Raw genomic sequence first — 25,174 nt, 5'->3', positions numbered from 1 at the left:
AACTCAAACTTATAAAAAAGATGGATCAAAATATGGAGCGATTGCTAAAGTCAGGCATCAATAAAAACTGGATGCGCTCCATATAAATTATACTACTTCGTAGCAATTACTAACGTTTAAAACCAACAAATAACCTTTTATTTTACTATTAGTGTGAAAAATCATTGTTGCTCCATCAAATTCAGCAACCTCAAACACCATGGAGTCCATTGCGCCAATATATTCTCAGAAATGACCTAATGTTTGCAAGAGCCAAGAACGTCGTGTCGTGCTTGGGCTGTAGCCTCAGCCCGTAGTGTTGGCCCGGCCCGACACGATTATATTTTTTAATTTTATAAAAAACGTATATACATATATATACAATTTATATTCAATATTACAAACATCTGAGCATGATGTTCTACTAGTTAGACAGCTTCATCTAATGTCTCCTACCCTTCTTCTATCAGGGCATGTATTCAAACCCCACTTTCTGCATAGTTTTTTAACATTTTACGCTAATTTAATCAAATGGGCTAACGGGCTGATCCGGTATGACATGTCTGGACCAGAGTTGTGACCCGCGATCGTCTGACCCGTACTGGGCCGCCGTTTGGCCATCTATAAGCGTGCAACAGATTAATTTGAAATAGCTGTGAGAGGTTATTTGTAAAAAGATGGCGCGGGACAACCGTTGAAACTGGTGCTTTAAGTATAGTATAGACTAGATCAGAACTTTTCGCTTAATATTAATACAATTGATCTTTATATAGTACAAGAAATCCCAAATGAGATTCAAATGTTGATTCACGCTTATTGATGTAATCATTTTTTAAAGAACATGCAAGCATACTAAAATTATACACTCTAGTCCTCTACTTCTAGCATGTATTGCAATCTTTAGCCACCTTCAGTCCAGCTACAGCCTGGTCTCAAGTCCAGTTCTTTTGACATCGACATTCTCAGAACATCCTCAGCTCTGTCCCTTCTCCCAGTTGAAACATAAATATCAGCCAGCATCTTATAGTTAGCGTTGCTTCCTGGATCCAAAGACGAGAGATGCCTAGCTGCTGCTTCTCCAATCACCAAATCCCCCCAGTAACGGGAACCACTTAGTAATGTCCCCCACAATTTAGGGTTTCTTGCATGTTCAGAGTGGGAACTCTGGATCAGGTGATATGCATCACTCAAGCGTCCAGTACGACAGAGCATATCAACAACACATGAAACATGCTCTATAAATGGCTCCAGACCATACTGCTCTTTCATGCACTTAAGCAGGCCCATTCCCTCCTCAACAAGACCTGTGTTTTTATAGGCAGTCAACACAGCAATTAAAGTGTAGTGGTTGGGTTGTACTTTTGTTTTCTTCATCATCTCAAAAAGCTTAACAACTTCTGGTGCAAGTCCACTCCATGCATAAACCTGCATCATAGAAGCCCAAGAGATTGCATCCTTATCCATAATCCCAGTAAAGGCATTAACTGAAAGACTGAGACTCCCGCATCGACCATACATGTAAATAAGTGAATTAGCAATCGCCCGTTCATTCTGGAAACCTCTTTTAACAATGTGAGCATGAACTTCCATCCCCTTTTTCAGTGATGGAATTAATGAGATCATATGTAGAATCTCCAAGAATGTAACGTTGTCTGGGTAAATGCCTGTCCTATGCATTTGTATCGCAAACCCGATTGCTTTTTCCACTAGTCCAAGCTCTCCACAGGCTTTGATCAGGGCATTCCATGCAACCACATCGCATCTAACCTCTGTGGATTCATGTAGAAGAGTCTCAGACGAACCTAACTGTCCACACTTTGCGTACATATATATCAGTCTGGTTACTACAGAGGGATCTCTCTTGAATTCACTGCCATTACACATGACAAAGTTTTCTTCAATCCATTTTCCTTCTCTCCAGTCCCCCAACTCGGAGCAGGCCAAGATCACATTGAGCAAGATAGACCGTGTGACCAACACCTCCGATTTCGAGAGCATCCAGTGGAAAAGCCTAACAGCATAACCCGGTTTGTTACTCCGCACAAGTCCACCAATCATCGAACTCCAAGTCACAGAATCCTTCACCTCCATCTGCCGGAACACCAACAATGCCTCACTCAAACAACCCAACTCTGTGTACATCTCCAGGAGAGCATTGGAAACGAAGAGGCTGCGCTGGAAGCCAGACTTAATCACAGCGGCGTGCATCATGCCATGGCCCTTCCAAGAACCGAACACGGCATAACCAGAAACCAAGCTCACAAGCGTGGCCTCAGTTGGGCACGCTCCAACCGCAGACCTCATCATGCCAAACAGCTCCACAGCCTCAGACAGGTGCCCCGCGCGCGCATACCCACCAATCACGGCGTTCCACGCCACAGCGTCCCGGCAAGGCATTCCGTCGAACACCCTGCGCGCGGCGCCCATGTCCCCGGCCTCGGCATGCATCCCGATGAGTGCAGTGGCCACCAGGAGGTCGGACGCCGCGAGCCCACATGCCGCGGCGGCAGCCTCGAAGCGGCGGCCTAGGCCAAGGTCCGGGGCGCGCGCGCAGGCCGTGGCGGCGAGGTGGTACGTGTGGCGGTCGGGCGCGCAGGAGCCGGACGCAAGCATGGCGCGGAGGAGCGCAACGGCCTCGCGCGGGAGGCCCAGGGAGAGGTAGCCACGGAGCATGGCGTTGTAGAGGAGCGGCTTGGGCGGCGTCGCGTAGGGGGAGGAGGCGGCGGCGTCGAAGACCCCGCGCGCGGCATCGGGTTCGCCGAGGCGGGCGTAGCGGGCGACGAGGAGGGACGCGAGGTAGCCATTGGCGGCGAGACCAGAGACGACGGCGAGCGCGTGGGGTCGTCGAGGGTCGGCGGCGTGCGGGGAGGAGGTGATGGCGGCGGCGAGGGATTCCTTGAGGGCCTGGTAGCGGTAGGTCACGAGGGGCATTCAGATCGAATTGCACTGAGAGCATCTCCCATCTCTACCGCTTATTAACCGCTTATTAACGCTGCAAAGATACTCTATTATTCCCTGTTGTGACATTTTTATTTCTTGTTCTGATTTTTTTTCATTCATTCCTCCCCGCGCAGCCTATGTATAACTAAAATTAAAAACACATGGTAATAACGGATTCAAACCCACGCCCTCAGGTCAATGTGAGTAGAAGCTACCGCTACATTATATGTGTGCTTCTATCTATATCTATGACAGGAAAAACATCTACTACATCTCTGCTCAAGTCCACCTACTACTCTTTCACAATGCGCCAGAACGAGATCCAACGGTGCGGATTCATCTAGGCGAAGGGGTACGCTGGAACCTAATCCTAACCGCAGGACATTCATCTCACGGTCACGCTTATGCCTCCCAACCCCATTGTTGGACGACAGCGCCAGCCGCCCTGTCACGACGGCGCCATCAGCGGCGCTCGGACCGAAGCCCCATTCCCATGCCTAATCTCAAATCCGAACGCAGTAACCAGTAGCAGTGATAATTGGGGTTCGCCAAGGAAGGTCCTTACCGAGATTCAAGGTATGATGAACCCCACCCACGACGTGCGCCGGAGTCGTGTGCCCGGCGACGAATTCCGGCCGCCCAAGTGGTCGATCCTTTCTTCCCCGGCCACGAACGACAACCAGATAACCCAATGAAGCTCCTAGGCCCTCCATGGATCTTCGGGCACCGATTAATGACGTGGTCGGTGACGGCGGGTCTTCCCTGCACTCAAACCTCCCCTGCAATGGCGAGGGTGCTCGGCACCATCATAGGGATGATGAAGCGAGGAAACAGGGGGATCACAGCTGGCGGATTTATGCCAAGGTAGTGGGTTGGGTGGCCGTAACGACCCCGGCAAGATCGACGTTGGTGGTTGAGCTACAACGCCTATCGCGCGGAGCAGGGGAGTCATCGCCGACATCCTGGGCCCACGCGCAGAGAGATAGGCAGCAACGCGATCGCGGGAGTCAGGTGCTGCAGCAACGGTTTCGGCGAAGAAGGCGGGCTGACGCCTAGGCCCCACTCGGCATTGACGGTGAGTGCGAGGAACGGTGGAGTCCACCAGTCAGAGAATGGGCAGGACGTGTGGCACGGTGAGTGTGGCTAACCAGTGGGCCCCCATTGTCGGTGCGGATGGCCAGGCCATCCCAGCAGCGCGGACAACCGGGCCTAGCGGATTACATGGGCCGAGATTGGCCATTTGGCCCAAACCGTACTTTCCCCTTTTTCTTTTCTTTTTTCTTTTTCTTTTTATTTTTAGATTTCAAATTTAAATTCAAATTTTGTTGTGAAATTCATACTTAGATTAAATGCATAAATTCAAATACCAGTATGAAAAGAATATATTTATTTATATATAGGTTCCTTTATAATGTATCCTCTTTTCCTTTTTCTCCTATGTTATTTTCAATTTCTAAATTGCAAATTAGGTTAAACCTCATCCTCGTCATCAATATATTTTTTTACTATTATCACTATTGTTAAATGCACAAACAAATAAACTCCAACATAATGTACTATTTCTTTTTTAATATAATTGTTAGTAGTTTATGTGCCTCCATGAGTTGAGTATACAAAAATGAGGGAAACAAATCAAGTAATCAAATAAGCCCTTTTATAATTCCCAATTTTTATACATTTTATAGATCCCATCCTTTGGGTATTACAAATCCTACCCCCTTAAAAATAATCTCGACCTCGAGATTAAGAGGAACATCCAACTCCGCGGGTCGCGGCAAGCGTCCTACCTGCGGATCCCATTCCTATCCTCCATCCATGGCTACGAGGGCGAGTGGTTCTACATGTGTAATCCTAGGGGGAGCACGCCATAGTTTACTGGTCAGGTCCCTATGTCCAAGCCCGAGTCGAAGGGATATTCACAAGTCGAAGGTTTGGATTTTGATGAAACATATGCACCCGTAGCTAGGCTTGAGTCAATTCGTATATTACTTGTCTATGCTACTTACCATGACTTTAAGTTATACCAAATGGATGTGAAGAGTGCCTTCTTCAATTGCCCCATCAAGGAAGAGGTATACGTTGAACAACCTCCCGGCTTTGAAGAGAGTGAGTATCCTAACCATGTTTATAAGCTCTCAGAGGCGCTTTATGGGCTCAAGCAAGCACTAAGAGCATGGTATGAATGCCTCAGAGACTTTCTTACCACTAATGGCTTCAAAGTTGGAAAAGCTGACCCTATTCTCTTCACTAAAACAATTGCTAAAGACTTGTTCATATGCTAAATTTATGTTGGTGATATTATATTTGGGTCTACTAACTAGTCCTCTTGTGAAGAGTTTAGTAGGATTATGATACAGAAATTCAAAATGTCTATGATAGGGGAGCTAAAGTATTTTCTTGGATTCCAAATCAAGCAACTCTAAGAAGGCACCTTTCATTTGCCAAACTAAGTACATTCAAGACATATTCAAGAAGTTTGGAATGAAGAATGCCAAACCAATCAAGACTCCCATGGGAACAAACGGGCATCTCGACCTCGACACGGGAGGTAAATCCGTAGATCAAAAGGTATACCGGCCGATGATAGGTTCTTTACTCTATTTATGTGCTTCACGACTGGATATTATGCTTTATGTATGTATGTGTCCAAGGTTCCAAGTAAATTCTAAGGAAGTTCACCTTATTGTCGTGAAAAGAATCATGAGATATTTAGTTTACACTCCTAAGTTTGGGCTTTGGTACCCTAAGGTATCTACCTTTGATCTAATTGGGTATTTCGATGCTGATTATGCCGGATGTAAAATTGACAGGAAGAGCATATCACGGACTTGTCAGTTTCTAGGAAGATCCCTGGTGGTGGAGGGGGCTTAAGCGTTTTGCCTGTTGCGAGATGTGGAGGGGGCTTAAGAGTTTTGCCTGTTGCAAGATGTAGGAATGAACACAAGAACACGCAAGAGTTTAGAGTGGTTCGGGCCGCCAGAGCGTAATACCCTACTCCACTGTGTGTTGTATTGCTTGAGAGAGTCTAAGTGTGTCCTGGATGACCTGGGTCTAAGAAACCCCCCATGTAACGTTGCATGCTCTCCCTTTTATAGCTCAAGGGGGGGCATGTACAAGAGTGCTGAGCACCGACATGTGGGCCCAGGAGCACAATGGATGCAAAGCTTGGGGCAGCAATAGTTGGCTGCTGGAGCAATCTTCCTGCGCTCTGACACCCGTGGTCCGCATAGTGTTGGTGTGCTAGGGAACCTTCCCTAGTAATGCACAAGTGCTGGTGGACTTAGCGTATCCTACATCACGGGCATATTGTTCGGATTAGACGGGCACGCCGCCTGTTGTATGGCCTGGGCGCCGTCTGCTAGCGGAGTGGACAGGACGCATTAAATGCCGAAGGGGCACATCACCTGATAGTAGGGTGGATAGGCGGCGCATCCTCTCCGCAATAAATGCGGAGGCTGCGCCGTCCAGAGTCCCTACGTCATGCTCTGCCCGCTGGCCTACGTCACGGGCAATAAGCCATGTGGCAGCATTGGGCCCTCTACCGAGCAGGGAGCGGAGACGCACTGGATAGAGTCCCGACACGCATCAACACCGGACCCATGCCTAGGCCACGGCACTTCCTCCCCCGGGACCTTGTTATGGGTGGTCTGGAGCTTACTTGGTGGGGTCCGAACTCCACCCAATGGCTCCGGGCTGCTTTACTTCGGGGGTTCGGGTTGTGCGCACAGGGGTCCTGCGCCTTCTTGAGGAGGTCTGGGCCCGATGACGTTGTCTCTGAGAACACCACCTCAACTGCTCACGAGATATCCTTGGGGTTGTTCTCCGCGTGGCTAGGGATAGCCGCACAGTCATCGTGTCTTCATACCGTAGTAAGGGGTACCCCTGATTCAGGGTACCGACAGTGGCCCCCGGGCCCGCCTCAGGGGAGGGAACGAGCCTGCAGGTGGGGCCAAAGTTTGATTGGCGACTACCATGCTGCTCCAGCTCGCCCGCTATTGACCCGTGACTTCTGTATTTGACTGTTTCGCTGGGTCACGCGCAGGGCGCCTTGATACTGCTGCATTAGCTTTGAAAATTTAACCTCCCCGTGTTCTGCGGCTGTCCCGAGGAGGCGCGACATTGGCGCGAGCAGCGGTTTGACTCCCCTGCACCTAGGGACTTTCATCCATGGTGGATGACTCGTGGGTCCGGGCCCCTGCGTGAGAGACTGGGCCATTGCTTTTGGTGGAGGCGGAGAGGCGCGTCACCGCAGGCGGTGGCGTGCCTCTCCCGCGGCGGTCCGTCTTCTCCGCACACAGGACCCAGCACACCAGGTGCCTGACATGCAGACCTGGCCCCCGTGCCTGAGGTTGGACCGTTGGTCGCGGTGAAGATGAAGCGGCGCACCTACCACGGGGTGGTAACACGCTCCTTGCGCGACGATTCGCCTTCTTCGCCCCAGCGAGCCAGCTACAAGTCATGTAGGGTTGGGCCCCCATGCCATAGGCTGGATACCTTGTGTGCATTGGGGGAGACTCGCTCGTGACGCTTTGGGGCACGAGCGGGGAAATCTGCCTTTAAAAAGGAGCTCATCCCTCGGGCAGTAGCCATGCCTCGCTTCTCTTCCATTCGCCGCGCCCTTCCGCCTTCTGGGCCTCTGGATGTAGCGCGCCGGTGTTCGTTGGAAGGATCCGCGTCAAGGCCGCCCCCTAGCGATCTCACCACCGAGGAGCTCGCGCTCTTTGTTTCCTGCGCGGTGGTGCTGCCGATCTTGTCTTCTTCTTGCTGTCGTTGGAGGAGCGCGACCTCGCGGGGGTTGGCGCTCTTCCGCCATCGCTCAGCTTCAAGGATTTTCATCATGCAGCCCGACAGCGGTCTCCCACCAGTGGTCATCTACAAGGATGACCACAAGCTTTGTGGTGGAGAGAAGCGAGCCAGGCTGCGGCCTCCCCCCTGCCCTCAGCTTCAAGGATGTTCATCAGCCTTGCAGGGGTGGAGAGCGAGCCAGGTTGTGGCCCTGCCTTCCGCATGGGCTGGTGGCTCCCTTCTTCCTCCAGCATTTGGGGGAAAGGATGCTCACCAGCCTCATGAAGGAGGCCAACTTCGGCAAAGCGGAGCTGGTCGGGCTGCAGGCGCCGCAGCTGCCGCATGTCTAGATCCTTGGCTTGGATGGCTCTGGTGCCGCCTCCAACGCTGCCTCCCGCCGCCAAGCGGGGCGTGGCTGTCCGTCCACCGCATGGGCGACGGTTGCGCCGTGCGCAGGTCCACCGCATCCGTAGCGTCCCCTGCGCCGCTGGCCACGTTGCCCCGACGCCACCCGGGGGGTTGTACAAGACGTCATACGCCGTGGAGGTGGCGGTCATGTTCTTGGATGGTCTTGTCCTCACCCCCGTATGGGGACAGGGGCGAGGGCCTCTTCGCCACAGCGCACGCATTGTGGTGGCCACCGTCGCTAGCAAGCCGTCGGCGCATAGGTGGTCGCTGCCGCTGGTGAGGCTACCCGGTGCAGAGGTGGTTGCCACCGCTGGCCAGACCACCAGTGCCACCTGCCGCCGAGCCTCCAACTCTTTGGCTTTAATGGCCTCGTTGTCGCCCCCTGTAGGAGGATGGGGGCGAGGACCTCTTCGCGATGGTGCACGCATTGAGGCGGCCATCACCGCTGGCAAGCTGTCCTAGAGGATTCCGCAAGGACAGTGGCCGCAAACTTCCAGCGCGACCCTACTGGCGTCAGGTAGTTTATACCTGCAGAGTAGAGATGGAACTAGGACTCCTCTTGAAGGCGGATGTAATACTTTTGCTTTTTGTAAGGTACTTTTGAGTACTATTTATCAAGCAGTGTTAGCACTTATCTGTGTACCGCCTGTCCCTGCTGTGTGTGATGTTGTTGACTCCTCCCTGGTACCTGGCCCCCCGCCTAGGATGCAGGCTTGATGTGTCAAGGTTGGATACCAGCGTATCTGAAAGGGTTGTCAACAACTCTCGGGAGGCAGCCTCGGCCGGGATCTGGACCTGTACACAGCTTCAGCTAGGGAGCGTTAGTAGTACACCCATAGGGTCCCCTGTCTGACATTAACCATACTTTGATACATGCTCGGGACTCGCAGGGTTTAGTCCAGGTGGCCAAGTTGTGTGTTCGGACCCCTTGGATCGTGGCTCTAGATAGTAGGACTCTCGTCGTAGGGTGGTGGAGTGTGCAGGCTTACGGTACGGGACCAGGCTAAGCGGCTACACGGCTCCGGACCACCCCAGGAGACAAGTGTCTGTTTTCTGGAGCCGGCCTCCAGGTTGTCGGACCCGCAGGACTATAGTTCCAAATACTAAGGCACCCATCATAGAATGGTGGGCTGTGCAGGCTTACGGTACGAGACCAGGCTAAGCGGCTACACTGCTCCGGACCACTCCATGGAACGAGCTCCCGTTCTTTAGAACCGGACCCCAGGCTGTCGGACCTCCCAGCTTTCGTAAAGAAGGTCCTAAACTGCAAGCCTGGCTATTCAATTCGGATGTCGTCATGTCAGGACAGATGGGAACCGTGCGGGTGGGTTAGATAAAAAGTATTATCTGAAAACTGTAGGTCAAATCCATGAAGCAGGAAGATAAAGTTGTCATAGAAATGCGTCTGAGGGGGTGAATTTCCTCTTTATAACTTGACATGCATGGGTGTAAACCATCAGGCCGGGTTTATGAAGGCAGACCTCACCGGGTTGGTGTACACATATGCGAAATTTAACTATAAAAGAAGAAGAATTTAACCCCTCAGAGTTGCTTCTATGGATTGAACTTACAGAGGTAGGAAGGGGTACTTCTTCAGCTATAACAAAGTTGGCATCCCCCAGGTTGGCATATTTCCATCGCCTTGAGGGGTTCCTCCCTACTGGGGGAGAGGTTGCGGACCCCCTCTTGGTTCAGTACTTTGCCGCAGGATTAGGTCTCGACCCTGGGTTCCCTACTATGCACAAACCATCGGCCATAGTACTTGAGCGCCTGGTTACGATGTGCATTTCGGGTTGCAACTTGACATCAGAGTCCGTCGCTTGAGTCCACGTCCTCGCACTGTGGTGGCCCCTACACAAACCCATCGAAAGGTTGGACCCGTGGGGAGTCCAGAAGGGTTTTCGGGGGAAGGCAGGCTTCGGCCACGTAGGCCAGGTAGCATAGAGCCCCCTGGTGGTCCGTCTAGTTGTCTTCACCGGAATTGGAGCCTCCGGTGAAGACATCCTTCAGGACCCCCTCGGGTGACTAATACCCGAGGTCCAGTTCGGCCTCGGCCACCTCTTCGTCATTGGCCCTTTCCTTGCCGGGTCGGCGACGAGGTGGGGAGCCATCCTCGGAAGACTGCTCGCGCCGCGTGCTGATGCGTTTCGCGAGGTCGATGATCTCGTGACATTCTGCGACGCTGTGGCGACCGTTGGAGTGCATGGGGCATGTGCCGCCATTACCCCTCGGTGGTTGTGGGCGTTTGCTGTGGTCGCCCTGGCCCCCAGTCGCAGCTGCCACAACCAGAGCGGTGGAGTGCGGCTTCTCGTTGCCGCTGTTCTTTTTCTTCTTTTTCTTGTTGTCCTGAGCGACGGCACCTGAGCCACCCATTTGGGCAGCCCCGGTCTGTGGCGCTGAGTGCCACACACGGCCCTCAGCAGCCCTGGCGCACTTGTCGGCCAGAGCAAAGAGAGTGGGGACCGTTTCCACGTCATGCGTGGCCAACTTCTCCAACATATTTTCATCACGTACCCCCTGGCGGAAGGCCGTGATGATAGAAGCATCGGAGATGCGAGGTATAGTACCTCGCACCTTGGTGAAGCGGGAGATAAATGTCCGGAGAGTTTCTCCGGGCTCTTGCCTCACTGCGTGGAGGTGGGCCTCCATGCCGTGTTGCTGGTAAGCGCTGGCGAAGTTCGCTGTGAACCATGCGCAGAGCTCTTCCTAGGAGTAGATTGACCCTGGGGCAAGGTTCATGAGCCAAGTCCGAGCGGGCCCAGACAAGGCGACATGAAAATGCGTTGCCATCACAGCGGTGTTTCCACCTACTGCTGTGATAGCGGTGACGTACACCTGCATAAACTCCGACGGGTTTGACGTACCGTCGTACTTTTCTGGCAAGTGCGGTCGGAACTTGGATGGCCAAGATGCCGCGTGGAGATGATCCGCGAGAGCGACGTAGCCTACGCCAGCCAATGGGACACCAGCCTAGATCCAGACACCCGCTGGCGTTTGCAGTGTTACCGCTGCAAAGTCTTGATCGAGGTTATGACCCTCGATGTTTTGTCGGCACTCTCGCACCCTCTCCAGAGAGACGCGGGCGTCCTCGCCCGCACGTCTGCGGTTGAGTTCTGCTCGCAGGTCATTAGACTTCTCCAGAGAGACCGGATGTAACGCCCTGAATTTGGGGGTAGATTTTTTTCTTCTTTTCTCTCACCAAATTCAGGCGTTACCCTTTTCTTTTCTCGTTCCCTCGCTAAACCTTGATCTTTTCCAAAGGAATAGCGGGGTTCGGCTTGGATTTCCCGTGTTAATAAAAAACCCTAAATCACTTTATGCTGTTTGATGCACCATGCCGAACTATGCATTCTTTGATTGCTTAGAGATGTAAGTGCATTCATCTAGAAAGATCGGATTTCGAAAAGGAGAAAAAAAACCTTTTCTTTCTTGTTCTTTTTCTTTCTCTCTCTCCTCTTTTTTCTCTCTCCCGCGCCGTGGGCCGCCCGGCTGGCCCAGCCGCCCTTGGCCGGCCCAGCCCCCCCCCCCCCCCCGCGCCCCCTTTGGGCCCATTGGCCCAGCCGCCCCCTCCCTTTCCCTCCCAATCCCCCCCAATCCCTCTCCCTCCCTCTCATTCTCTCTCTTCCCCACCCCAGCCGCCACCCCCTGCCCTAGCCGCCGCCCCTGCTCGTCGCCGATTCGGCCGCCCGTCCCTGTCCCCGGTGAGGTCCCCCTCCCCCTCTCCTCCCTCCCCCATCTCCCCTCCCCTTCCCCCTACCCGGCTCGGCCCCGCCGCTCGGCCGCCCCTGCGCCCCGGTCCGGACGCCCGCCGCCCAGCTCGGCCGCCCATGGCCGGCTCGGCCGCCGCCGCCCCTGCGCGCCCTGCCCCGCCCCTGGCCGGCTCGGCCGCACCTGCGCGCCAGCTCGGCCGCCCCCTGGCCGGCTCGACCGCCCCCTGTCCCTGCGCCCCCGCCGGTTCGGCCGCCCCCCCCCCCCCCCCGCCAGCTCGGCCGCCCGCCGCCGGCTCGGTCGCCCCCTGCCCCTGCGCCCCCGCCCCTGCCCAGGCCGGTTCAACCGCCCCCTGGCCGGTTCAACCGCCCCCCTTTTTTATTTTATTTTATTTTATTTTATTTTCTTTCATTACTGTTATTTATTTTATTTTAGGCAGGTTAATCATTGTTCATGTTATTGAAGTAGGAAACTTAATTTAGAATTCCGTTACGCCAGTTAATTCATATAATCAATTGTTTATCCAGTTCAATGTTGATCAACTAAAAATGACTAGGTTTCCATTAGTGCATATAACTAAATTCTTTTGTTAGAACCAAATGTAACTAATCATTAGTGCATAAGCTTTAACCCCCCCCCCCCCCCCCCGCGAGACCTTTTCCCGTTTCTTTCTAACCATAATGAATGTGATATCGAATGTCATACTTGATGCATATCCACTTTATTTGTTCCCTTGTATGATGTACTGTTTGCTTCCCAATTTGAATGGATGTATGTATGTATGCTTGCAATCGCATAGAGAACGATCCGGTTGAAGAGCCCGAGGAACTCGCAGGAGAAGCCCCTGAGCAGCAGTCGGTTGGTGGAGGCAAGTGTCCTTTGACCTATCTCTGTCCTATTCATTATTTAATTTACCTCCCGCTTTACACATTTATGCCTAAGAACTGACTAGCTTTTGTTATCCATATCCTTGTTTACCTATATGGGTTGGATTATTATTAGTTAGCTTTATGCTATCGCTCAACTCTAATCAATGAACATGATGAGATTATCTATGATACGCTGTTTTCCCTTCTCTTATTATGATGTTGTACTTGTGGCTTTAAGGGGGCTCGAGCGGTTTCTCGAGTGCCTCTCCATAAGGACCTGTTCTATGGATGACCGCCCGGGAAAACAGTGCAACCATGAGGGTGAAATGGGGTGCCCTTAGCTGAATAATTAGAGGATCCGGGGTGTAGTTCGCTTCGCCGTCGTGCCGTCAATGGGGCTCGGTGTATGCGGCTCGCTCTGCCAAGGTTGATTTGTCCCTTGGGGAGGAGTGCGGTACATTTAGGAAACCTAACGGGCGACTACAGCCCCAGGGAATCTTTGTAAAGGCTACGTAGTGAAACCCTGCCTATTCACCTCGGTAGTGTTTAAGGGTTTGATCGGCCCGAGGCAAGAGGGAATCACGACTTGTGGGTAAAGTGCACAACCTCTGCAGAGTGTTTGAAAACTGATATATCAGTCGTGCTCACGGTTATGAGCGGCCAAGGGAGCTCCAGTGATTAGTGGTACTTGATCAGAGATACTTTGGTACAGGTGGCTATGAGATCGATGGTTTTGGTTATGACTATGGTGCTGGTAAGTGGTATTCTTTCCATTCGGAAAGGGTACATCAGGTTAATAACTTGGGTTAATGCTAAAACTTGGCTTTCTACTAGTAAGTAATAATCTGACCAACTAAAAGCAACTGCTTGACTTATCCCCACATAAAGCTAGTCCACTACAGCCAAACAGGATACTTGCTGAGTATGTTGATGTGTACTCACCCTTGCTCTACACACCAAACCCCCCCATCCCTAGGTTGTCAGCATTGCAACCACTGCTCAGGCGAAGATGAAGCTGTGGAAGGAGACTTCCAGGAGTTCCAAGACTACGACGAGTTCTAGGCGTGGGTTAGCGGCAACCCCCAGTCGGCTGCCTGTGAAGGCCGCGGTTATCTACGTTTCTTTTCCGCACTTTGATTTATTGTAAGGACTATATGGACGTCTCAGACGTATGATGTAATCGACTATTTCCCTTCTTAATACTATTTTGAGCACTGTGTGATGATGTCCATATTATGTAACTGCTGTGTACGTGAATAACGGATCTTGGCACGTACATGGTTCGCATTCGGTTTACCTTCTAAAACCGGGTGTGACACCGGAGCGTCCTCCGCCGCGTGCCGGCGGTTGAGCTCCACCCTCAGGTCCTCAGTTGGCGCTGCCCTCACCGAGGGTGAGCGCACAGACGCCGACGCCTCATGATGACGCCGGGATGACCGAGGCTTAGGCCTGGTTGAGGCAGAGTGCGCCATGCCAAGAAGGCGATCCACGTCGTCGCGCCACTGCTTCATGGCACTTAGAAAGGCCGTGGAGCTTGGAGGGTGGCGCAGCAACTCCCTTGCTGCTGACAGCACCCCGGGCGTAGCCCTAGACGCCCTAGACTCCTACGTGGGAGTGTGCTGTCGTGCAGAGTGCACAGCTGCCGCCGCACCAGGCACCGGGAGGTTGGTGGCCCACGGAGCGGAAGAGGCAGCTTCCCCCTCCAGCATGAAGTCCTCAGGCATGAAATATTGGTGCTCGACGATATGGACTATGGCGCCGAGCAGGAAAACAAGCAAAACTTCAAGCCTAGCCCCCTACCTGGCATGCCAAATGTCGAAGAGGAAATTCTCCGGCCGGGTGGCGGAGTGCACCCGCCCTAAGTCCTAAGATGTGGAGGGGGCTTAAGCGTTTTGCTTGTTGCGAGATGTAGGAATGAACACAAGAACACACAAGAGTTTAGAGTGGTTCGGGCCACCGGAGCGTAATACCCTACTCCACGTGTTGTATTGCTTGAGAGAGTCTAAGTGTGTCCTGGATGACCTAGGTCTAAGAATCCCCCCATGTAACGTTGTATGCTCCCCCTTTATAGCTCAAGGGGGGCGTGTACAAGAGTGCTGAGCCCCGACATGTGGGCCTAGGAGCACAATGGATGCAAGGCTTGGGGCAGCAATAGTTGGATGCTGGAGCAATCTTCCTGCGCTCTGACACCCGTGGTCCGCGTAGTGTTGGTGTGCTGGGGAAGCTTCCCTGGTAATGCACAAGTGCTGGTGGACTTAGCGTATCCTACAGCACGGGCATACTGTTCGGATTAGACGGGCACGCCGCCTGCTGTATGGCCTAGGCGCCGTCTACCAGCGGAGTGGACAGGACACATTAAATGCCGAAGGGACACATCACCTGACAGCAGGGTGGACAGGTGGCGCATCCTCTCCGCAATAAATGCGGAGGCTGCGCGGTACAGAGTCCCTACGTCATGCTCCGCCCGCTGGCCTATGTCACGAGCAATAAGCCATGTGGCAGCATTGGGCCCTCGACCGAGCGGGGAGCGGAGACGCACCGGATAGAGTCCCGACACGTGTCAACATCGGGCCCATGCCTAGGCCACGGCACTTCCTCCCCCAGGACCTTGTTATGGGTGGTCTGGAGCTTACTTGGTGGGGTCCGAACTCCACCCAATGGCTCCGGGCTGCTTTACTTCGGGGGTTCGGGTTGTGCGCACAGGGGTCCTGCGCCTTCTTGAGGAGGTCTGGGCCCGATGACGTTGTCTCTGAGAACACCACCTCAACTGCTCACGAGATATACTTGGGGCTGTTCTCCGCGCGGCTAGGGATAGCCACACAGTCATCGTGTCTTCATACCTTAGTAAGGGGTACCTCTGATCCAGGGTACCGATAGGCTTCAAAGAAAAAACTCAGTAGCTCTATCCACCATCGAAGGTGAGTATATTGCCACAGGCCATTGTTGTGCATAATTACTCTGGATGAGGCAAACCCTTAGGGACTATGGCTACAAATTGAGCAAAGTCCCTCTCCTATGTGATAATGAGAGTGCAATCCGCATGGCGGATAATCCCGTTGAACACAGCCGCACTAAGCACATATACACTGGTATCACTTTTTGAGAGATCACCAACAAAAGGGGATATCGAAATTGCTTATGTTAGCACCCACAACCAATTAGCTGATATCTTTACCAAGCCACTGAATGAAAATACTTTTAGCAAGCTTAGGAATGAGCTAAACATCTTAGATTCTCGGAACTTTGATTGAAACATTGCATACATTGCTAATTTATATACCTCTGATCATGTCTCTTGTAATTGGTACAAATGCATATTTCTTATTCTTTCTGTGCCAAGGCTAAGACTAATGTGCTTTCATAAGTATATTTATGATTAGTCTTAGATTGAAAGAGAAATGGAGGATTCGACAAAGGCAAGGCTTCCACTCAAGTCTGTCAGTACCATTTATCCTTTGCCCTCCTCATAAACTTTCACTCATATCCTTTTTCCCAAAAGGGGATAAAATAGGCCCCTAAGGGGGAGAATTTGGAGGCCTCTCAATTTTCTTCATTTTTTGCGATTAATGCCAAAGGGGGAGAATTTATAGGCCCAAAGCAAAAGGACCGCACCACCACCGTTTTTCGCACCACCACCATTTCTCAAAAAATTGCCGTATTCAAAAACTATTTCACTAAGGGGAAGAAATCATTTCAATTGCAAAAACCCTCTTGACAGCTAAGGGGAGAACTTCTTTAGGGGGAGCTTTTATTTAGTCAAAGGAAAAACATTTGAAACAGGGGGAGAATTTTCAAAATCTTGAAAGTGCCTTTTGGAAAACATATTCTTAGACCTTTGGCTATTTGCAAAAGAATTTGAAAAGACTTTTACAAAAGATTTGCAAAAACAAGTTAAGTGGTGCAAATGTGGTCCAAAATGTTAAAATAGAAGAAAGCAATCATATACTTAGAAATTCTTTCAGTTGGTTTAAGATTGAAAGTAACTTATGCACATCTGCCAAAATTGCAAACTAGTTACATTTATACTCTTCATATTTGCTTTGCTTTGTGTTGGCATCAATCACAAAAAAGGAGGAGATTGAAAAGGAAATGGGCCTAAAACATTTCCTATAAACAATTTTGGTGCTTGACGTCCATCACAAACCACGTGGACTAATTAGATTGCCGAGTTGTCATTTATCTCAGGTGCATAAAGTTCAACATAAACCAACAAAGAGAATAAGTTGGGAACTCAACAATGTTTGGAGCAAAGACAAGCATTGGTGCAGCCAGTGGCGCACCGGACACTGTCCGGTGCCCAGGTTAAGGCACCAACGAACTAGCCGCTCTCGGGTTTTTCCGGGAGACGCTCCGCTATAATTCATCGGACTGTCTGGTGTGCACCGAACATGTCCGGTGAGCCAACGGAGCAACGGTCAACTGCGTCCAACGGTCGACTGCGATGAACAGTAAAGGCGCACAGTGCAGAATTTAGAGCCACGAAGTCAGAACGCACCGGACTGTCTGGTGTGTCACCGGACTGCCCGATGCAGCAAGAGGACAAAAGACTTCAACGATCAACTGTTCCAAACCCCAACGGTCTGCTGACGTGGCAGGCATCAGACAGTGAACAGTGTCATGTTTGGTGCACCACCGAACTGTCTGGTGTGCCCATCGACAACAACGGCTGGAATAGTGGTTGGAGCTATATATACCCCCAACCACCACCATTCAAACAATACAAGCCTCCTACACTTATCATTCAATACAAGAGCAAAGGCAAACACCTCAAAGACACAATCAAAGCATTCAATCCCCTCCAAGCTCCAAAATCAACTCAATCACTTAGAGACTTGAGAGAGGATAATTTATGTTTCTTTTGTTGCTTGGATTGCTTTCTCCTTCCTATCTAATTCTTCTAAGTGCTTTGTAAAACTAGCAAGAGACACCTAAGCGTGTGGTGATCCTTGCGGGGTCTTAGTGACCCAAGTGATTAAGGAGAAGCATTCGACCGGCATGTGTGACCGATTGAGAGAGCGAAAGGGTTGAAATAGATCTGGCCTTTGTGGCCTCCTCAACGGAGACTAGGTTCTTTGGAACCGAACCTTGGTAAACAAATCGTCGTGTTCATTTATGTTGATCTTCACTCGATTTGTTTCCCCTCTTTCCTGTCACTCCAAAAGTTCCCTTGCTTATATTAATTTGAGTTGGCTCCCAAAGTTATCCGCATTGATGGAGCAACTCCTAGCAAGGAGAACTATCTTCCGCACTCTGAATTATTTCTAACGCTAACCCTAAGCATAGTGCATGTTTAAAGTTTGTAAAATTTAGGTTTTGCCTATTCACCCCCTCTAGGCGACTTTCAGTGTGCACAAAAGACCTGTGTTGGTCTGTGGGGACAATATATGATCCTAGTGAGTTGCCAGGAGTAAGTATTGCCAGTCTGAGATTGGACAGGGTGTTACAGAGGGGCTCCCCTGTCTTTTAACAAGGCAAGTTGAGTGATTTGGTGAGTCCCATATCTATAGGGATAGCGTTGTGTAAGGCCAAATCTTGTCATCTATATAAGGCGAGATGGGCAACCCTACAAAATGATTCCACACCCCCATGGTCTGATGAAAGGGAAATGTGTTAGATAGCCATTTCTACCTATTTTGGTGATTAAGTGTCCAACATACCAACAATGACTAACTAGTCTGATATGAGTATAAGCACAGATCCACTTGAAGGCAATTTGAAGTACTAAGTTCTAGAGAGCTAAAATGGAGGCTACAAAGTGCAACTTTGGGTAAAATGGTAAGACCATAAGGTTTGAGTACTTAGATAAGTTGCATACACCTAATACTATGTTTCTAGCACTTTTGTTTGATCTTTAACTCAATTCTGTGAGAAAAGTGCTTCTAGGACTTAGTTTGAGCCATAATGCAAATCCCGGTGAAACTATGGTTAAAAGGTGGGTTCTCTACACTTAGTCAATTGGATTATATTTTAATTATGTTTGTCTAAGTCATAGGGAAGCTCCCAAGAACAGTCAAAATGAATTAAAGAAGATAGGTGCAAAAGAGCCTAAGTTGGACTATTCTGGGCCTCACCAGACCGGTCCAGCAGTGCATCGAACCAGGTCCGCAGGGGCCTGAGACTAGGAGTTTTGGTGTCCATGTGCACCGAACCACACATACGATTGAATAGTGAGGTCTCGAGAATTTTAATTATAAATTTCACCGTACCGGTATTGTGTACGGTTCGGTGGCGCACCGGACCACCCAGTAACGGCTAGCTCCAGATGCCAACAGCTACTTCACAAGGAAGAGACATGCAGCGGTCTGGTGGTGCACAGACCTAGTCTGGTGCACTCCCCAGAGAGAAGGAGGATGTTAGGATCCCTAAGATGGTGCACACGGACCTAGTCTAGTGGCGCACCGGATCGGTCCGGTGCCTCCGCATATAGTCAGATTTTAGCATCTTTTTGAAAGGAAAGGCCAATGACTATGGGCGTTTTGGGGCTATAAAGGACCCCCATGGCGCACTACTATCATAGACTGCCACATAATTGCACTTAAATAAAACAATGATCCTATCATAGATCCCCCATGCTTTATTCATGTCATCATATGGTCTTCTTGGTTCATCAATCTCAACATAGTTTGCTCTTCACCATTGCATTATGTCCATCAGTGCTAAGTTCTTGCTCTTGCTTCACCGCCACGCGGTTCCTCACACATGAGCCTCTAACTTGCCCTTCACACTAGCAATTCGGTCCATCGAAGCCAAGCCATGTCTCTTGATCTTCTCCATATAGCAACATGACACCATGTCATGCCTTCATATGCAATGAACTCCATCATACTAAATGAGCATATCAATATCACCAAGCCACATAACCACCATGGCTTAGATAGCTCACACTGGTGTACATGTGGACTAATCAACTGTGTATGTCAACATAAACACTTATTAGTCCACCTAAGTTGTTAATCAATTACCAAACCCAAACAAGGTCTCATAGTGGCGCAAATGTTGGCTGGCCACATGTGTTGGGTGGATGGGTGCTTATCTAAATCTAGCAGCTTACCCATCCCATCTCTCATCATATCTCCTATTTCAAACTTCACTATACGAAATAGTGCAATCTACAGTGCAAAACCATGTTTTGGGTAACCATATGGATAACCTATTAGACACGTTAGGGAGAGGTAGGATTAGTTGTTGAGCTTATTTGTCCATTGAGATGCATACTTACATTTACTAGGTGAAAATCGGGTTCAGATTCTGCTTTCCCATACCCATACCCACTGTCGGTACCCTGGATTAGGGGTACCCCTAACTACAGTATGAAGACACGGTGCCTGTGCGACAGTCTCTAGCCGCGCGGTGAACAGCACCCAACCTCACCGCGTGGGTGGCTCCAAGGGTGCCACGTGACCAAAAAAGGCGATATATCCAGGATGCGAACAGTTGAATTGGGCCTCCGTAAGGGAGCACCGGACCCCTGTACGCGCAGCCTGGACCCCCAAATACGGACCGGGACTCCCGGGTAAGCATGCCAGGGCCCTCGGATGGGGTCCGAGTCCCTCCGAGTAAGGTCCAGGCCACCCATGATGAGGTCCTAGGACAGGGGATACCCTAGCCTAGGCAAGGGTCCGATGCTGACATGTGCCTGGGCTTTATCTTGTACGCTTGCGCTCCCCGCTCAGGCGGAGACTCGATGCTGCCATGTGGCTCGTTGCCCATGACGTAAGCCAGCAGGCAGAGCCTGACATAAGGCCTCTGGGCCGCGCGGTCTCTGCATTTATTGCAGAGAGGACGCGCCGCCTGTTCGCCCTACTAACAGGTGATGTGCCCCTTCGGCACTTAATGCGTCTTGTCCACTCTGCTGGCAGACGGCGCCCAGGCCATACAGCAAGCGGCGTGCCTGTCTAATCTGGACAGTATGCCCGTGCTGTGAGATACGCTATGTCCACCAGCACTTGTACGTTGCTAGGGAAACTTCTGTTGCAAGCCAATGCTACGGAGATCACCGATATCAGGGCACGAGGAGATTGCACTAGAGGAATGGCTCCAAGTACTACACCCATTTTGTCCCTGGGCCCACATGTCGGGGCTCCTTGTATGTGCCCCCCTTGAACTATAAAAGGGAGGGCACACTACGTTGCTAGGGGCTCAAGCCCAGGTCATCCAGGACACACTCAGACGCAAGTCATTCAGGCTTACACACAACTCAAGCTCTCGAGCAATACAACACTCAGTGGAGTAGGGTATTACGCTCCGGCGGCCCGAACCACTCTAAACCCTTGCGTGTTCTTGTGTTCATCCCTCCGATCTCTAACAAGCAAAACGCTTCAGCCCCCTCCACATCTTTGGACTTAGGGCGGGTGCACTCTACCACCCGACTAAAGAATTTCCTCTCTGACATTTGGCGTGCCAGGTAGGGGGCTAGGCATTAGGTTTTTGCTTGTTTTCTTGCTCAGCATGATGGTGCAAATCGTTGAGCACCGCACCGAGACTTCGGTGGATTTTGTGGTGGAGGAAGAAGTTGCTTCTTCCACGCCACAGGTTCCCAACTGCCCTGTGTCGGGCACTGCTGCTATACACGCCGCACAGCAGCATATAGCTGCACAAACATCCCAGGCTCCGTCGAGGGTGGCTCTAGGGGCGTTGTCAGCAGTTAGGGAGTTGCTGCGACACCCTCCAAGCTCCACGGCCTCGCCAGGGGCCATGAAGCAATGGCGGGATGACCTCGACCGGCTGCTTAGTATGGCACATTCTACCTCGATCAGGTCGAGGCCATGGTCATCCCGGCGCCAACATGAGGCGTCGGTGTTTGTGCGCTCACCCTCGGTGAGGGCGCACAGACCAACGACTTCTGGGCAGAGCTCAACCGTAGGCATGCGAGGGAGGATGCCCGGGTATATCTGGAGAGGGTGCGGGAGCACTGACAAAACTTCGAGGGTCGCGATGACGCTCGAGTCTCTCTGGAGAGGGCACGTGAGCGCCGCCAAAACATCGAGGGCCGCAACCTCGATCAGGACTTCACTGCGGTAACACCGCAGACACCAATGAGCACCTGGTCCCAAGCGGGTGTCCCCTTGGCCGGCGTGGGCTGTGCCGCTCTCGCGGATCATCTTGTGCGGCGTCATGGCCGCCCAAGTTCCGGCCACACCTGCCGGAAAAGTACGACGGAACGTCAAACCTGTCAGAGTTCCTACAGGTGTACGTCACTGCCATCACGACAGCAGGTGGAAACACCGCTGTGATGGCGACATATTTTCATGTCGCCTTGTCTGGACCCGCCCGGACTTGGCTCATGAATCTCGTCCCAGGGTCAGTCTACTCCTGGGAAGAGCTCTGCGCGCGGTTTGTTGCGAACTTCGCTAGTGCTTACCAGCAGCACGGGGTGGAGGCCCACCTCCATGCTGTGAGGCAGGAGCCCGGGGAGACTCTCCGAACGTTCATCTCCCACTTCACCAAGGTGCGAGGTACTATACCCCGCATTTCTGATGCTTCCATCATCACGACATTCCAACAGGGAGTACGTGATGAGAAAATGCTGGAGAAGTTGGCCACGCATGACGTGGAGACTGTCCCCACGCTCTTTGCTCTGGCCGACAAATGCGCCAGAGCCACCAAGGGCCGTGCATGGCACTCGGCCCCACAAACTGGGGTTGCCTAGTTGGGAGGCTCGGGTGCCGTCCCCCGGGATGGTAAGAAGAAAAAAGAAGGACCGCGACTTCCAGAGATCGCGGTCCACCGCTCTAGTCGTTGCAGCCGCGACCGGGGGTCGTGGTGACCACAACAAACGTCCAGGCCGCAGAGGGGTAACAGCGGCCCATGCCCTGTGCACCCCAACGGTCGCCACAGCGCCACGGAGTGTCATGAGATCATTGATCTCGTGAAACGTATCAGCGAACGGCGTGAGCAATCCTCCAAGGACGGCTCCCCACCTCGTCGTCGACCTGGCAAAGAAAAGGTCGACGACGGCGAGGTGGCCGCAGCTGAACGGGACCTCGGGTATCAGTCACCCGAGGGGGACATGACGGATGTCTTCGCCGGATGCTCCTACTCTGGTGGGGACAACTAGACGGACCCCCAGAGGGACCCCGTGCTCCCCGGTCTTCAGGGCCGAAGCCTACCTTCCCCTAGAAACCCTTCTGGATTCCCCGCGGGTCCAGACTTCCGACAGGTGCATGCAGAAATGGCCACAGCCGAAGACGAGGGCTCCCTCGTCAAACACATATGGGGACCCAGGGTCGGGACCTAGTCTTACGGTAAGTACCAAACCAAGAAGGCCTCCATAACTCTCCCCCAGCTGGGAAGGACCCTTCAAGGTAACGGGAATGCGCTGACCCGAGGGTAACCATCTAGCTACGACTAAAGGAGTGCCTCCCCCGGTGCTGGAGCATCTCTGTAAGTTCTATCCATAGGAGCAAGTCTGAGGGGTCGAATTTGTTTCCCTTTTGTAACTAGGTAACGCATACGTGTACGCCAACCCGGTGAGGTCCGTTCCCCATAAACCCGGCCTGTTGGTCTGCACCCATGCATGATAAGTTATAAAGAAAATAATTACCCCTCAGATATGCCCCTATGATAGTGACATATGGCTACTCCATGGCCCTACCTTGCAGTTTTTCAGATAATACCTTTTATCTAACCCAGCCGCACGGTTCTCATCCGTCCTGACATGACGACATCCAAATTGAGCAGCCAGACTTGCAGTCTAGGACCTCCTTTACGAAAGCTGGGAGGTCCGACAGCCCAGGGGCCGGTTCCAAAGAACGGGAGCCCGTTCCATGGAGTGGTCCAGAGCAGTGTAGCCGCTTAGCCTGGTCCCGTATCGTAAGCCTGTACAGCCCACCATTTTGTGACGGATGCCTTAGTATTTGGAACTATAGTTCTGTGGGTCCGACAACCTGGGGTCCGGCTCAGGAAAATGGGCACTTGTCTCCTGGGGTGGTCCGGGGCCGTGTAGCCGCTTAGCCTGGTCCAGTACCGTAAGCCTGCACACTCCACCATCCTGCAACAGGAGTCCTAGTATCTAGAGCCGCGACTCAAGGGGGTCCGGGCACACAACTTGGCCACCCAGACTAAACCCTGCGAGTTCCAAGCATGTATCAAAGGATGGCTAATATCAGACAAGGGACCCTATGGGTGTACTACTAACGCTCCCTAGCTGAAGCTGTGTACAAATCCAGATCCTGACTGAGGCTGTCTCCTGAGAGTTGTTGACAACCCTTTCAGATACGCTGGTGTCCAACCTCGACACATCAAGCCTGCATCCTAGGCGGGGGGCCAGGTACCAGGGATGAGTCAACAACATCACACACAGCAGGAACAGGCGGTACACAGATAAGTGCTAACACTGTTTGATAAGTAGTACTCAAAAAGTACCTTGCAAAAAGCAAAAGTATTACATCCGCCTTCAAGCGGAATCCTAGTTCCATCTCTACAGTTATAAACTACCAGACGCCAGCGGAGTCGCGTTGGAAGTTTGCGGCCGCTGTCCTTGCTGAATCCTCCAAGACGGCGTGAAAGCGGTGATGGCCGCCTCAATGTGTGCGCCATTGCGAAGAGGTCCTCGCCCTCGTCCTTCTACGGGGGGCGACAACGAGGCCATTAAAGCCAAAGAGTTGGAGGCTCAGCGGCAGGTGGCGCTGGTGGTCTCACCAGCGGAGGCAACCACCTCTGCACTGGGCAGCCTCACCAGCGGCAGCGACTACCTTGGCTCCGGGCGACTTGTCAATAGAGGCAACCACCTCCGCAATGGGTAGCCCCGCCAGCGGAGGCGACCACCTCAGCACCGATGACAGCGGCCACCTCCGCGCCGACGGCTTGCCAGCAACGGCGACAACCACAGCGCGTGCGCCGTGCTGAAGAGGCCCTCGCCCCTGCCCTCCTACGGGGGTGAGGACAAGACCATCCAAGAACGTGGCCGCCACCTCCACGGCGTACGAGGTCTTGTACAACCCCCTGGGCGGCGTCAGAGCAGCGTGGCCGGTGGCGCAAGGGACGCTACGGATACAACGGACCTACGCACGGCACGACCGTCGCCCATGCAGTGGATGGACAGCCACGCCCCACTTGGCGGCGGGAGGCAGCGTTGGAGGCGGCACCAAAGCCATCCAAGCCAAGGAGCCAGACACGCGGCAGCTGACGACTCCTGCAGCTGGCCGGCCCCGCGTAGCCGAGGTTTGCCTCCTCTGCAAGGCTGGTGAACATCCTTCTCCTCCAAATGCTAGAGGAAGAAGCGGGTCACCAGCCCATGCGGAAGGCAGGACCCCAACCCGGCTCGCCTTCCACCCCAGCGAGGATGATGAACATCCTTGAAGCTGAGGGCAGGGGGAGGCCGCAGCCCGGCTCGCTTCTCTCCACCACGAGGCTGGTGGTCATCCTTGTAGATGACCACTGGAGGGAGGCCGTAGCCAGGCTACATGATGAAAATCTTTGAAGACGAGCGATGGCAGAAGAGCACCAAGCCCCACGAGGTCGTGCTCCTCGAACAGCAGCAAGAA

The 25,174-nt window shown here is 52.3% G+C and overlaps 1 protein-coding gene across 1 annotated transcript; it reads right to left on the bottom strand.

Annotated features, from left to right (window-relative positions):
* Positions 1-762: 762 nt before the first annotated feature.
* LOC100381688 (pentatricopeptide repeat protein) lies at positions 763-2,902 on the bottom strand. Its single transcript, NM_001174500.2, has one exon. It carries the CDS (start codon positions 2,650-2,652, stop codon positions 880-882), a length of 1,773 nt encoding a protein of 590 aa, NP_001167971.2. The 5' UTR covers positions 2,653-2,902; the 3' UTR covers positions 763-879.
* Positions 2,903-25,174: the final 22,272 nt, after the last annotated feature.

Source organism: Zea mays, chromosome 8 (genome assembly GCF_902167145.1).
Source record: "Zea mays cultivar B73 chromosome 8, Zm-B73-REFERENCE-NAM-5.0, whole genome shotgun sequence".
In the NCBI taxonomy this organism is placed as follows: Eukaryota; Viridiplantae; Streptophyta; class Magnoliopsida; order Poales; family Poaceae; genus Zea; species Zea mays.
This window is presented reverse-complemented; position numbering and strand designations above follow the sequence as displayed.